The following is a 16081-nucleotide window of genomic DNA, read 5'->3' on the forward strand; positions in this document are numbered from 1 at the left end:
ATAAACTTCAAGTTAATAAATAGTTCAATCTCTCTGCAACCACAAATTAAATTTGGATTCACACACTCTTTATGAGTTTGAAATATTCAGAAGTTTTTGTAGTCCTGTAATTTGAAGACCAAGATACTGGAATTTATCTAAAGAATCACAATTAGTTTCTCATGAATTGAAAGCATTTCACAGTTGTTTACATTTAGATATAAAGTAAATATCTAAGCTCAGCGGTATGGTTTGGGCTTTTATCTGTGCAGTTAATCTCTTCAATTAATTATATACGTTATTATTTATACTTGTTTTCTAATGTAAAAGTCTATTATTTTGGCGTGTAGACGAGACTTTTATTTTGGTCTCTAGTTATGACGTCATAAGCCAGTGCCGCGACCCCCGTCTGTGATTCTGCTGAAGAAAGGTGTGTGCTTATAATCATTTGAAGAGTTTGAATCAATAAAACTTATCGAATTGTATTGCATAAAACAGTGAATGAATTAATTATTAGTGTATTTAACACCGCTTTCCTAGTGACATTAATGAAGGTTATTTTGTGTGCATGAACTGGAAATGTGCGTCTTATTTCGCTCCCTATATTGTGAATCAGATTATCATAAAAAAATCCAGTCACTGGCCAGTAGTGATGGAGAAACGCATCTTTTCTAAACTCAGGCTCAACTGAATCAAGTGTAAAATGATTCAGTGATTCGAATCACCGCACGCTGCTCACAATACAAACACAAACGTGTAATCGCAACTTTAACAAACAAACTTCAAATGTTTTCATGAAAGTGTAGTGTATCTTATTACAATAATGACACTCATTATACATTTTATTTTTATAATTTTAGAGATTTATTTATTTTTTTTCCTTCCTGTTTATTATTCCAATTTCAAACAGGACAAAGTGTTCAAACACAGAAAAACTGCTGATTTAACTGAGATCAACGTGACACTGTTATAAAGATGGAGTTTATTAAAGAAGAGAGTGAAGATATGAAGATTGAAGAAACATTCAGAGTCAAACATGAAGAAACTGAGGAACAAACAGGTTGGTTTTTATTCTCAAAGCTGAACTCACTCATTTGATTCTTATTAAAATGTCCAGCTCTACAGAAATGAAGGATATTAAAGAATATATTTTATTTGGTAAATGGTTTTATTTGACATGTCACACATTCAATAACAGTATACAACAGTAAATGCTGAATCAAGCAATAAACAAGTTATCTATATTTGTTATGCATTTAAAAGGCTGTGGCAAGAAAAAAAAATACAGCCAGTAATTTTATAAGAAACTGCTAAATAGATGCTTTAAATCAAACTGTCTGAATGTGTGTAAATGACAAGCTACCCTAAGATGACATTTCTACAAAATCATTATATTTTAGTTTTTCCCAACAGTCCAAGCATGCCTATAAGAACAGTGCATAAAACAAACTTGTAAAGAAGAAATTAAAATCATTGTAAATAAAAATTCTGCTCCACAGCAATGCATAAGCAATGAAGTAATTTTTTTTTTTCTTCTGACATTTGATTGAAAATCATGCCAAAATCTGTTTGTCCACATAGATGCAGTGTCTTTTGTTTCATTTAAATTTTGCACAGACCAGCTTGTTAGCAATTGCAGGTCAAGTCTGTATCTGAATGACTGGAAGGAGGATCAGTTAAAAAATAAATAAAATAAAATAAAAAAATCACCTAAAAAGATTAACATTAGTGTATGAGAGATTTAGAGCAGGAAACATTTTTGAACTATGAGTAAAAAATTGTTGGTAATTATATTAATTATTGATTATTATATTTTATTTCATTGATTAGTTGATGCAGCCCTAATATTAATGATACACTTCACTAACTACTTAAGTTGTGCAGTGTTTTCAGGTTACAATATAAACCCGAGTATCCTCGGCATAACAGTGAAAATGAATGATGTCCCTCAGGGGGAACATACATTATATAAGGAGAAAAGGAGAGGACCTAATACCGAGCCCTGTGGCACTCCATACTTTGTGTAAATACAGAGACGTCTCATCAAACATGAGTAACAGTGGGCAGATAGATTGAACCTAAACCATGCTAACGCTTGTGCACAAATGTCAGCATAATAATCAGAGAATGTTGTGGTCTATGTTGATGTAATGGCACTAGAAGAGTTGAGGTAGCTGGGATGAGAGGTCATTGTGAACTTTAATAAGTGCAGTTTTTATGCTACGGTGAGGCTTAAAGGGATAGTTTCACCCCAAAATGAAAATGTACTCACCCTCATGCAATCCAAGTTTTAGGTGACTTTTAGTAAAGATTTTAAGCTGAAACCGGCAGCGGTCGAAGCATCCCTTGTGTGAAGACCGAAGAGCGTAAAAACTATCGACTACACCAGGCAGGGACATGACTATCGTTTTTGATGCATTCTCTTTTCTACACCTTGTTTCAGTTCTGTTTCAGTTTTCATGACCGACTCTTACTATGTGTTTCCAAATCTCTAATATTACTACCACTCGCCAACCACGCATCACACACCATAGGCAACTCAATCCTAACAACCTGCGCACTTTGCCTATGTCTGCTAATACACTACTTTCTTTTTCTATTGGTCTCTGAAATTGTCAGTCTGCAGTAAACATAGCAGATTTAATTACTAGTCATTCAAGACTAAACCTTGTGGCCCTTACAGAGACCTGGATCAAACCAGAGGACACTGCTTCTCCTGCAGCACTCTCCAACAATTAAAGGTAAACTTCTTGGATGAATTAGATGTGCTGCTCTCAACCTTTCCTAAGGATGGTACTCCCCTAGTTATGCTTAGAGACTTAAACATCCACCTAGATAAACCTCTATCTGCAGACTTCCACACCCTGATTGCCTCTTTTGATCTCAACTGAGTGTCAACTACTGCTACTCACAAATCAGGCAACCAACTGGACCTTATTTACACACGACACTCCTCAAAAGATCATGTGCTGGTTACTCCACTGTACACCTCAGATCACTTCCTCCTCACTCTTAACCTTAACATGGTTCCTGACACATCACTTACCCCTCCACATGTCATCTTTCGATGTAACCTACACTCACTCTCTCCCTCCCGGCTGTCTGCTATGGTTCCATCTTCACTTTCTCCCCCTAAACAGTCAGCATCTCTTGTCTTCCAGGCCAGCCCATACCACCCCTTCTGCCCCTTGGTTATCTGATGTTCTACGCCAACATCGTTCTAAGCTTAGAGCTGCTGAAAGGGTGTGATGCAAATCACAAAACCCTACTGACCTTAATGTGTATCAGTCACTCCTCTTTTCCTTTTCTGCTAATGTCTCCACTGCTTAAAGGACATACTACCATAACAAAATTAACAATTTGCTTAACTCTTGCATGCTGTTTAAAACATTTTCCTCGCTCCTTTGTCCTCCTCCTCCCCCTCTCTGGTGGAATGACCTGCCCAACTCAATCACAGCAGCCGAGTCCTTAGCCATCTTCAAGAATCAGCTAAAAACACATCTCTTCCATCTTTACGTGACCCTCAAACTCTAGCACTCTCTATTCTAATTCTATTCTTTAAGAAAAAATGTCCCTTTTAGACTTGCACTCTATTAATTTACTGCTTGTTTTCTTAATAAAATAATAATAATAGCTTTTCTAATCTTTTTGTATTTTATCTGTTTTCTTTTTATTTATTATAGAATTAACAAAAGCAAAAAAGGCCTCTGACACTAAAAAAAACTTGCTACGTGTACTGTGTAGTGTAAGCTAACTGAGACTTGTTATAGTACTTGTATATCATTGCTCTTTTGTTGATTTTGATTGCTTCCATTGTCCTTATTTGGATAAAAGCATATGCTAAATAACTAAATGTAAATATATATACGACTATAATGATTAATATAAATGACTATAAGATTTAATGGAATAATGAAATTCTTAAATGATAAATCATTATAAATGAAGAAAGAATAAATGGAAAATATAAAAAAGGAAGTAAAACAACACAAATGTACGGTTGCTCTCTTGAAACAAAACACAGTTTGCATTTGAGGATCCTCAGATCCTTCAAGGTCTTATACAGCAAAACGATTAGTCTGTGCAAAATTATTATATAAAATTAACTAAAAGGGGAAAAAAAAAATTGTCAATTACTTTCCCCTTAAATTGACTTCCAGGGAATTTTGTTGCCCGTGATGATGACTGATCTACTTCTTCTGACCCATTTTTACTCATTGGTCTCAGAGCCCTACTGTTCTTTTAAGGATTATTATTATGTTTTTGAGAGCTTTTCAAGCCCTTTACATGTTTACAAACTCAATACATTTTGTACACGTCACTGTACTTCACCATTGCTGAATAAATCATACATATTTGTATTATTATTATTTTTTTAAATTAAACTTGTATTGTTCTCAATAACCCAAACATCAACATCAACAATTATTAGCTTTGTCCAACAATACAATTTTGAGGCTTTGGACATTCAGGTGTTTTGATGTTAAATATTTACAATTTTATGAAATTTTGCATGCACATCAGAGTGAGCCATTAGATGTAGGAAATGTCTAATACATGGATGGGCTCTGTAGTACCCCCTTTTGATTGAAGTACTGAAGTCAGTGTTACCTATTGTCACCAAACTCTGTACATATACTGTTCTCATCAAGACAAACAACTTTCAACAATACAGTTATTAGATTCACCCAACAGACGTTCGTAAATGGATTTTGTAAATAGTGTTTCTAGGGGATCCATGTGATCGTCATCAAACTTGGTCACCACAATGGCAAGATATTTGAAGATGATGGGTTTTTGATGTTTGATATGTTGTTAAATTTATAGTAAAAAATGGGAACTGAAGTTGAGCTGTATGACTGATCAAAGAGGCTGATCACATGGATGTGATTATTGTAAGCCATTGTCACAGCGCCACCAACTGGCAGCAGGAACTGTGTCTTGTACAACAGACTTTGAAATAGGATGGTCATGGGGCATGTACAGTCGTGGCCAAAAGTTTTGAGAATTACATAAATATTGGAAATTGGAAAAGTTGCTGCTTAAGTTTTTATAATAGCAATTTGCATATACTCCAGAATGTTATGAAGAGTGATCAGATGAATTGCATAGTCCTTCTTTGCCATGAAAATTAACTTAATCCCAAAATAAAAAAACCTTTCCACTGCATTTCATTGCTGTCATTAAAAGACCTGCTGAGATCATTTCAGTAATCATCTTGTTAACTCAGGCCCCGTCCACACGGAGATGCGTTTCTGTGAATATGCACAAATTTTTTATCGGATAGGCGTTTCGTCCACACGGATCCGGCGTTTTCGTAAGGTGAAACCGCTATTTTTTGAAACCGGGTCCCAGAGTGGATAAATTTGAAAACGCCGTCTTTGCGTTTTTGTCTGGACGGCTAATCCGTATATTTTCTGAAACGATGTTGTCATCAGCCCACGTCTCCCCCCTAGTCAGACACCTCAACGTCACGTAACAGCAACAAAAACATGAACAAACACTGAACGATTGTCTTTTTATTAACTAATATTAACACAGATTAATAAATGTATTGTTCCATGTTCGTTTGTGTACAACGCGCAAAGTTTATGAGCATAGTCCATGTCTTCTCCGTTTTTAGTGTCTCTCTGTGGCAGAATTACAGCGCCACATGCTGGTCTGGCATGTATACTACATCATTTTGCGGTTTCGTGTGGACGCAGATATTTCTTGAGACGAGGAAAGAAAAAATCGGATTGGGGTAAACTCCGTCTCCGTGTGGACGGGGCCTCAGGTGAGAATGTTGATGAGCACAAGGCTGGAGATTATTATGTCAGGCTGATTGGGTTAGAATTGCAGACTTGATGTGTTAAAAGGAGGATGATGCTTGAAATCATTGTTCTTCCATTGTTAACCATGGTGACCTGCAAAGAAACGCGTGCAGCCATCATTGCCTTGCATAAAAATGGCTTCACAGGCAAGGATATTGTGGCTACTAAGATTTCACCTAAATCGACAATTTATAGGTTCATCAAGAACTTCAAGGAAAGAGGTTCAATTCTTGTAAAGAAGGCTTCAGGGTGTCCAAGAAAGTCCAACAAGCGCCAGGATCGTCTCCTAAAAAGGATTCAGCTGCGGGGTCGGAGTGCCACCAGTGCAGAGCTTGCTCAGGAATGAGAGCAGGCAGGTGTGAGCGCATCTGCACGCCACAGTGAGGCAAAGACTTTTGGAAGATGGCCTGGTGTCAAGAAGGGCAGCAAAGAAGCCACTTCTTTCCAAAAAAAACCCATCAGGGACAGATTGATCTTCTGCAAAAAAGTATAGTGAATGGACTGCTGAGGACTGGGGCCAAAGTCATATTCTCCGATGAACCCCTTTTCCGATTGTTTGGGGCATCTGGAAAAAGGCTTGTCCGGAGAAGAAAAGGTGAGCGCTACCATCAGTCCTGTGTCATGCCAACAGTAAGCATCCTGACACCATTCATGTGTGGGGTTGCTTCTCATCCAAGGGAGTGGGCTCACTCACAATTCTGCCCAAAAACACAGCCATGAATAAAGAATGGTACCAAAACACCCTCCAACAGCAACTTCGTCCAACAACCCAACAACAGTTTGGTGAAGAACAATGCATTTTCCAGCATGATGGAGCACCGTGCCATAATGCAAAAGTGATAACTAAGTGGCTCGGGGACCAGAATGTTGAAATTTTGGGTCCATGGCCTGGAAACTCCCCAGATCTTAATCCCATTGAGAACTTGTGGTCAATCCTCAAGAGGCGGGTGGACAAACAAAAACCCACTAATTCTGACAAACTCCAAGAAGTTATTATGAAAGAATGGGTTGCTATCAGTCAGGATTTGGCCCAGAAGTTAATTGAGAGCATGCCCAGTCGAATTACAGAGGTCCTGAAAAAGAAGGGCCAACGCTGCAAATACTGACTCTTTGCATAAATGTCATGTAATTGTCGATAAAAGCCTTTGAAACATATGAAGTGTAATTATATTTCAGTACATCACAGAAACAACTGAAACAAAGATCTAAAAGCAGTTTAGCAGCAAACTTTTTGAAAACTAATATTTATGTAATTCTCAAAACTTTTGGCCACGACTGTATGTGCGTATTGAGGATTCAGCTGCCACCAGGAAGTCTAGCACATACAACAGACTTGGAAATAGTCCTCCTTTATTTATTCACTTTAATGCATGTGCACCCCCTTTGTGACAATGACCCGTAGCGCTTGACAGGGCTAGTAGCATGGGCAGACACAAGAAGATTCAGTCAAGTGCTGGGGAGAAGTGATCCTCCCTAGCAGCGTCTGAAGGCTACATTCACACTGCTCCACTCAGTCTCAGGCATGCTCACAACGAGCAGCATCTGGGGGTAATTAACCTGATAGTGATCATGAGGGAGAGTCAGAGGAGAGCACAAAACAACAACAAGGTGCAAGGCCTACATTTACAATAAAAAGGAAATCAAACGCCTTAAGACGTAACACCCCCACCACTAAGATTACAGACCAGAGTTCACTGAAGTTTCTGTCCCACCATTCTAATTATAAGTCACTTAAGTAGTCCCCATCCACAGATCTTAATAAGGCATCCGCAACAACATTGTCAGTGCGTCTGATGTGCTGGATCTGGAGGTTGAAATCTTGAAGTTTTAAGGCCCAGCGCAGCAGACACTGATTAGAGGAAGACATGTTGGACAGGAAAATTAATGGATTATGGTCTGTATACACAATTATCGGTTGAACACTACTGCAAAGATAAACTTCAAAATGTTGTACAGCCCATAATAAAGCTAAAGATTCCTTTTCAATAGTGCTGTAAGACATTTGACATTTTTGAAAACTTGAGAAGTAGGATACAGGGTGCTCAATGCCTCGGGCATCTTCTTGCACAAGCACAGCACCTGCACCAGAGGGGCTTGCATCCACCTGCAACATGAATGGGAGGTGGAAGTTGGGTGCTGCAAGTATAGGGGCATTGCTTAACAGGTCTTTAGCAGCTTGGAATGCGCAATCACAGTCACTGTTCCACCTGAACACTCTTGATATGCTCAGCAGGTTTATGAGAGGTGTCACTACAGAGGAAAAATGCCTACAGAACCCAGTAGTAGTAGCCAGCCATTCCAAGGAACCATCGAAGCTCACGCTTGTTGTGGGGTTTAAGAAAATTGAGGATGGCTTCCACTTTGGCATTTACAGGCTTCACCCAGCCATGACCCACCTTTTTCCCTAGGAAGGTTATTGTGGCTTTACCAATTTCACATTTGGTAAGATTCAAGGTCAATGAGGCACTTCCCAACCTTTCAAAATCATTTTTAGAGTCTTTAAATGGTCTTCCCAGGTTTTAGAATAGATAACAATGTCATCCAAATATGCATCACAGTTAGGCACATCTCCCAGCACAATGTCCATTAGTCTCTGGAAAGTTGCTGGTGCATTTTGCATTCCGAAGGCGAGAACAGAATACTGAAGGAAGTAAAACTGCTTCAGGGTTTGCATGAACAGTTTTGAGGTAAAGTTTGTGCCTCAATCAGTTTGTATAACCTTTGGCGATCCAAAGAATGTACAGAATTTAATTAGCTCCCGCTTAATTATAGAGCTTTTATAGAGCGTAATGCAATCGCTTCAGGGAAACGGGTAGACGTGCACATTATCGTCAGAATGTACTCATGACCTGATTTTGATTTGGGCAGGGGACCAACGCAGTCTAGCAACAAACGTTCAAAAGGTTCTTGCATGACTGGAATTGGGCTCAAGGGGGCAATGGGCAGTTTCTGGTTAGGCTTACCAGCTATTAGGCAAAAAGTGCATGATTGGCAGAACTTAGAAACTGCAGACTTCAGTCCTGGCCAATAGCGGGATACATGCTTAAATGTCTTAGTAATACCTAAGTGCCCTGAGAGTGCATTAAAACGTCCCCTTCCCAAAAGTATTTAACTTTTTCAGGCAATTCACTTTTAAATATTTGTAACAGACTCTATACAACTGGCCAGAGAAGAATAGGCCCTCTGGGCAGAAATTAACTGCACTCTGCCCATTTAAAGTATGGGCTGCAGCTCAAGAGGGGCAACTGTTTCACAGGGCTCTGCAGCATTCACTTTCACTGGCTTTGTGTCATGTACTTCAAAGTCAATTAAGAAACTTTCAGAGAGATAAATTACATCATCAAACTTCTTTCTCTGGGCACGCGTCACTGCGCACGCAGGAAAGACAGCCAGAAAGTTTTGCACAGGCAATGAATAATCATTTTGATTTGGGTTGTTACTCACCAAAGGTCTAGGAAAAACATCTCCTCCCACAAGATCATTTCCTAGAATAAGGTTGACGCCTTCAATGTGTAATTGTGCACAAACAGTAAATGTTACAGGACCTGTGATCAAGCCAGACTTGAGGTACAGATCATGTAATTGCAGATTAAGACATTCACTACCTATTCCACACACTAGAACATTAGCTCCAGTGTATTCAGCAGCAGGAGGCAACACTTTCTCATAAATTAGCAATTGGACTGACCCAGTGTCTCTCAAATTCTTCACTGACTTCCCTACTTCGTCAGGTGAAAGAGACACAGTGCCATCTAACAAGAATGGCTGATACGCACTAGTAGCAGTGTCTGCACTACAATTAACATTACCCAGTGTGTGCACCAAAGCTGCAGTTTTGGGCTGCACACCAGCCATTTTCTGTTTCCAAGCCTGGCACTCAGAAATCATATGACTCGGAAACTCATTTGCCTTTCTTTTTCTCTGGCCAATTTGGCTGTGTCACAGATTTTGTATGTGAGGAGTTAGAGGTTGTACTCTTATCAGTACCAAGATTTTGAAAGTACATTACATTACACCGGGAATTATGAAACACATTTTTATGTGTCAGTACAAATTCATCAGCCAACACTACAGCGTCATTAACAGAGGTGACTTTTTTTTTTTAATATTAATGTGTCTAAGGGTGCGACGAAGCGAGTTATTAAACAAACGTTGCATGATGCACTCATAGAGATGGGTATTCTTCCAGAATATTCTGATGGAGGGGAGGAGGATGTTTTGCCTGATGTACCAGGGGAGCTATGTCGGGTGGCGGCCTTCCCATAGTCCCTGCGGTAGAGTCTTCTATTGACCCAGTGTTAGCTATTAAGATGAAAGAGCTTGATCTTGAAATTAAGAGACAAGAGCGAGACTCATTGCTTGTTAGGCTGCGTGTTATAGAAGCAGAGACTCATCGTGATATTCAATTGCGAAAGTTTGAACGTAGGGGTATGATTCTTGCTTGGGGTGTGAGAGGTCCCGGGTTCAGATCCCGGACGAGCCCCCAATTGTTACATCCTCCTTTATAGTCTAGAGGTATTGTGGAGGGGTAGCAAGAAGAAATAAATTAAACTAGTTTAAAGTTATATTAAAGACGGTAAAAAGAACAAAGAGAATACACTTCAGTCCTCAGCCCCTGAGTGAAAACGCCACACGATTCCTTAAAAGGTAAAGGTAATGTACATTTATTAAGTTTGGAACGTAAATTATAACAATGAACAGAATTTTAATCAGAGTGAGTGTAGCCTAAAATAACTAACAAAATACAGCTAACTAAGGATCAGAGAGGCTGACTAACCTATACACAAAACAAAGATGAAAACCAACAACATAAACTTCCCTCAGCTCCTCCTCTTATCAATAACCAGGAGAAAAAAATATTTAAAAAAAGAAATAAGGCACTTACTCTCTTCAAGATGGTTGCTTAATGAGCTATATACAAGTTAATCTTCAGGGCTAACTATGAAAGTATGAAAAGCATCATCAGAATAGTCCATCTACAATACATATTCAACCGTAACGTTATGAAGCTACAAGAATACTTTTTGTACACAAAGAAAACAAAAATAACGACTATATTCAACAATTCCTCTCCTCTGAGTCTCTCCAAATCTGAGCAGTATGCAGGCAGCTTGCGCTCTTCTGTATCAGTCGCATAACAAAGATACATTTTTTACATGTATTTATGATTTGGTATGAAAGAAAACAGCGCATCAGCAGTTACGGTTGAACCACTGATGGCAGATGGACTATTCTGACAATGCTTTTCATACTTTCCTGGACCTTGACACTGTTATTAATTTCAAAGTCTATGGGACAGTCTCAAGCCTCCCGGTTTTCATCCAAAATATCTTAAATTGTGTTCCGAAGATGAACAAAGCTTTTACGGGTTTGGAACGACAAGTGAGTAATGACAAAATTTTTCATTTTGGGGTGGAGTAACCCTCTAACGTATATGTCTTTTTTGCCTTAGACCTGATGGCCCTGAAAGAGGAGAGTCAAGATCTGAATGAAATGGAAGAGAAAGATCTGCATGAAAAACATCACGATTTCATAACTGGAGAAAAATCTTTTTGTTTTTCACAGACTGAAAATACTTCCTCTCAAAAAAGAATTCAGAAGTCTAGATCTAGAACCTGCCAACAATGTGGAAAGAGTCTAAACAAAAAAGACAGCATTAAAGCTCATATGAGAATTCACACTGGAGAGAAGCCTTACACCTGCCAACAGTGTGGAAAGAGTTTCCCAAGAAAATATAATCTTAGGATTCACATGAAAATTCACACTGGAGAGAAGCCTTACAGCTGCCAACAGTGTGGAAAGAGTTTCCCACGAAACGAAAGTCTTAGGATTCACATGAGAATTCACACTGGAGAGAAGCCATATGTGTGCGGTCAGTGTGGAAAGAGTTTCCCTCATAAAGCAACTTTGCATTCTCACATAAGGCTTCACACTGGAGAGAAGCCTTACAGCTGCCCACTGTGTGGAAAAACTGCGAACCACAAAGGACATCTTACAGCTCACATGAGAGTTCACACTGGAGAGAAGCCTTTCACATGTGATCAGTGTGGAAAATGTTTCGTACGTAAGGAAGGCCTTAGTAAGCACATGGAGATTCATTCAAGAGAGAGCAGTTTTATATGCCCTCAGTGTGGAAGTACATTCACAGACAGGAAACACTTTAAGAGCCACATAAAAACTCACATCGTACATGAGCCTTTTATTTGTCATCACTGTGGAAAGACTTTCACAAGAAAAGCACGCCTCAAGACTCATATGAGAATTCACTCTGGAGAGAAACCTTTAACATGAACAATGTGGAAAGAGTTTCAGACAGAAAACAACCCTTTATATACCCATATTAGTGTTTACACCACAGAAAGACTTTTTACATAACTTTGTGTGAGTTTCATATATCAAATAGATCTGAAGGGTTATTTGCAAACTCATTCTGGCAAGAAACTGCAGTGTCCTGAGTGTGGTCTGAGGTTTAGAAAATGGAGCAGTTTCAAAGTTCACCTGTGCACTGGAGAAAGTAGGGTACCTGTGGGACTGTAATGGCATTAAATTCACTTTCAACAACTTAGTCCATAAATGTCCAAAATATTATAAATGATAAGGGAAAGTATTAACCTTTTGCAGGGGTTTTAAATATTTGAAGATAAGATGCTTAAAAGGGCAAAACTGTTTTTGATTGGCTGGAGATTGTCATGGTATCTGATAGTAGTAAGTACCCGGGACTAAACATCAACAACACTAATTACCTACAACCCACGTCACCTTTACCCACCCACACATAAACAACACCGTTCGCGACCACCCGCATCGTGTTGAAAATGTAAGGGATTTATATGTTAAACCATTCCTTAATTTATTTATTATGCTAAAAGTTTGTTTTATACATTATTAGTAATGTTACATTTTATTTAAATCCTTTTTATAATGCTGCTGATAATCATTTTATAGAACCATCAGATTATATGTGTGGGTCCTTATGATCTGTTACAATTGTTTACTTATCTTTGATATATTGCTTAAACAGGGAGCAAATTACACAGCAGCCTTTATGGTTAGAGAACCATAAAGAGAATAGGTTACAAAAAAAAAACACCATTGTTAGATGATAGTTTAATGATGTTATGGCATGGCATATGTAGAAATTTATGTAAGCCAATATTTTAAAAAACAGTAAAGCTTTAAAAGTATAATGTATAGGCTAACATTTTGTCACACCAGGGGTGCAGCCATAATTTCAGAAGTGACATAAATGTCAAATACAATAAAAAATTTAAGGTGTGTAGCCTATGTATTATTATTTTAGTTATTTAGAAGGAATTCTTTTATCTCTTACTTTGAATTTGCTATAAGAAATCAAATACACTGCTGGACAATAATCAATCTTTTGTAATCTCTAATTTTTTCCTAACGGCAAGTTTATGATTGTTTTATATACTACAAACAATTATTTCAATTTTCTGCACAAAGTAAGGTAGAAAACATCATTACAGTACAAAAAATATAAAGTATATGTCAGCACTGCATCATTAATAAATTGTATTTATTGTGTTTTTTGTCACAAGTCGCATCAGTTCATTCTGCTTTTTATTCAGCTTAGCTGCAGATACAGCCTGGCATGTCTATGAGCATGAAATAACTTCTCGTTCAGTGCAAAAACTTTTTCATTTTTATAAAATAAAATTTAAAAAAACTTTTTCTCTCCATCGCGAATGACGATCCTGAAAGAAAACGCTCCCAACGTCTGTTTGCTATAGCAACAAACGCTACTATCATGCATCTGATTATCAGATAAACCTCAAGCTCTTTTTTCAAGGTTGTTGTTAATGCTGTGATTATTTTAACAGTTTCTTTCGTATATTCAGTTCTACAACATTCAGTGGAAGTGTGCATTTGCTTTAGACACTTCCCAGCCGGCACTATAACGTTGATTCACTGTTGAAACAACGTCAGGTACCATGGTTGAATCAGCATTACATTTCGATTTTGCAAATTGGATCAACATTGATATTGTGATGCTGTTTCACCGGCATACCTTTCAGCGGTCAATCATTGTTAAGTGTTTAAGCAAGCATTCATTTTGGAAAATGTTAATATGGCGATCTAGCTTAAACGTTAACACTGATATGTAAACTATGATTTTCTGTGCATATTTCGTGTTTTCACTAACTAATAAAATTTGCTGTACATGATTTGCAATCTGACAGCATGAAAAAACAACTCTTAAAAATGGGGGAAAAAAGCATTCTAACAATTAGATGTCCATAGATCAGCAGTGCAGGGATGAGATTCTCCATATTCTAAAGAAGAAATACTTTGGGACAATTATGCCAAATGTAATAATAACAAACTATTTTCTTAGAATTTATTTAAACATACTATATAGTGTACATTTACACTATTTCACAGAATTTCTTGAGAAAATTCTTGTTCAACAACAATAAAACAATGTACCATTAAACCCTTAAGAAAGTATGTCAGAATGCAGAGGGGAATTTCATTCTGGAAACCTAATTTCTAGAATTATAAATTTTTCAGTCATTTAAAAGAAAAAATGTGTCTTCAAGGAAGACACCTGATTAAAATCAGCAGTTCGCTAGAAGAGAGCTCTATCCATCTATCTATCTATCTATCTATCTATCTATCTAGCTTTTCTTTATTTGTTGCATAACAATCTCAATTGCATTTCTGTCTTTCCCAGAAATTGGAGCATCACCTGATGGCATAGTCAGGTGCATTTGCTGTAGGAAAGGATGCGTTGAAGTCAAGTGTCCATCCAAGTACAAAAACAACACCATCCAAGAGGCATGTTTGGCCAAAGACTTCTATCTTGAACTCTTGTTGATGGAAAGGTTCAATTAAAAGGGGTCATAAGATGTGATTTCAAGTTTTCCTTTCTCTTTGGAGTGTTACAAGCTTTTGGTGCATAAAGAAGATCTGTAAAGTTGCAAAGACTAAAGTCTCAAATCCAAAGAGATATTCTTTATCAAAGTTAAGACTCGTACACGACACGTCATTAAAATGCATGCGCATACTTAACAGAGTACTCTAATAAAATGTTAAAGTATTTAAGAACATTAAGGTGGAAAAAAGACGGGAAAAACAAAAGTAAAATATAATACAGCAAACAGCACATATCCATTATTTTAACCATGTTTCATCTGAGGTAAAATTATACGGAATACTTTATTGTCCCAATAAGATGGCATCCATTTAATAATTTGAATTAAAATTATAATTTGCACTCAATAAGTTATTACTGCATAATGTTTTATAATGTACTACAATACTGAGGTGCAGATAATTGCCACTATTTGCAATAAGTAGTATAAATAGCAGAAAATCCTGCAATTTTAACATAGTGTAAATAGAATCTATAGCTATTTGCACTTAGTGCAAATAGCCACTGCCTTTCTTAATATAATCTTTCCTCTGCCATAGTTCTTGTTTATTTATTAAGTATAATTTTGTACATTTTTCCTTTGCTTTGGCAATTCTGCATGTGAAATATTTAAGCCAATAAAGTAGTTTTAAGTTCAGTTGACTACGTACAGTATATTTTAAGTGTCTGCATCCCATTTTATGCATGGTGCCTCCAAAAAACCAAACTGATAACAGTGATCTTTTTTTATTATTTCAAAGAACAAAACAGAAAATATAATTGTATATACAAATATAGATTAAGGCTATAGACTATAAACATGACACAAGAAAAAATAAATTCATCTACTCATTCTGAAATTCACCTCCATCACTGATAAAACAATCAACTGAGCAGTAGCCCTCGAATTCTTTGAATGAATAAAACCCATGCAGGACTCCCTTCCTGCCAATTCCCCTCATACCCAGGTGGGCAGTCTTTAAATATCTCACTGGACCGTAGGCACTGGGTCAGTGAACATGGCATCTGGAACTCCTGTCTGTATTGTACAGAAAATGCACTCCAGTTCATGACACCTAATTGACATAAACGAACAAACAATATTAAAGCAATATTAAATCATTTTGAAGAAAGGCAAAAGAGCCATACAAGGAAAATATTTTAAATGTATTTTTAAATATATTTTAGGATGGTGTTAGAAAAAGTGTTATTTGCTTTGTAAAGTGATTTAATTTATAACCAGCATTAACATCAACTAAATTAATAAAGTTTGTCAAGTCAAAATTTAGGTTGGCTTGGCTTGGCTTGGCTTGAGAAAGCATAGCCTGAAAGTATGAAGTTTTTTTTATTTTGAAAATTTTACAGTTGAGGGCAATACAGTTTATCAGAGAAAAAAAAAACAGATAGTTGAGAG

General features: G+C 37.3%; 1 protein-coding gene across 1 annotated transcript; it reads left to right on the plus strand.

The window, feature by feature from the left end:
* The first annotated feature begins 334 nt into the window (after positions 1–334).
* On the plus strand, positions 335–12516 carry LOC122137083 (gastrula zinc finger protein XlCGF8.2DB-like). Its single transcript, XM_042722511.1, has 3 exons — positions 335–409; positions 890–1039; positions 11245–12516. The coding sequence occupies exons 2-3, from the start codon at positions 955–957 to the stop codon at positions 12081–12083; spliced, it is 924 nt and encodes a 307-aa protein (XP_042578445.1). The 5' UTR covers positions 335–409; positions 890–954; the 3' UTR covers positions 12084–12516.
* Positions 12517–16081: the final 3565 nt, after the last annotated feature.

This window comes from Cyprinus carpio, chromosome B4 (genome assembly GCF_018340385.1).
Source record: "Cyprinus carpio isolate SPL01 chromosome B4, ASM1834038v1, whole genome shotgun sequence".
Classification (NCBI taxonomy): Eukaryota; Metazoa; Chordata; class Actinopteri; order Cypriniformes; family Cyprinidae; genus Cyprinus; species Cyprinus carpio.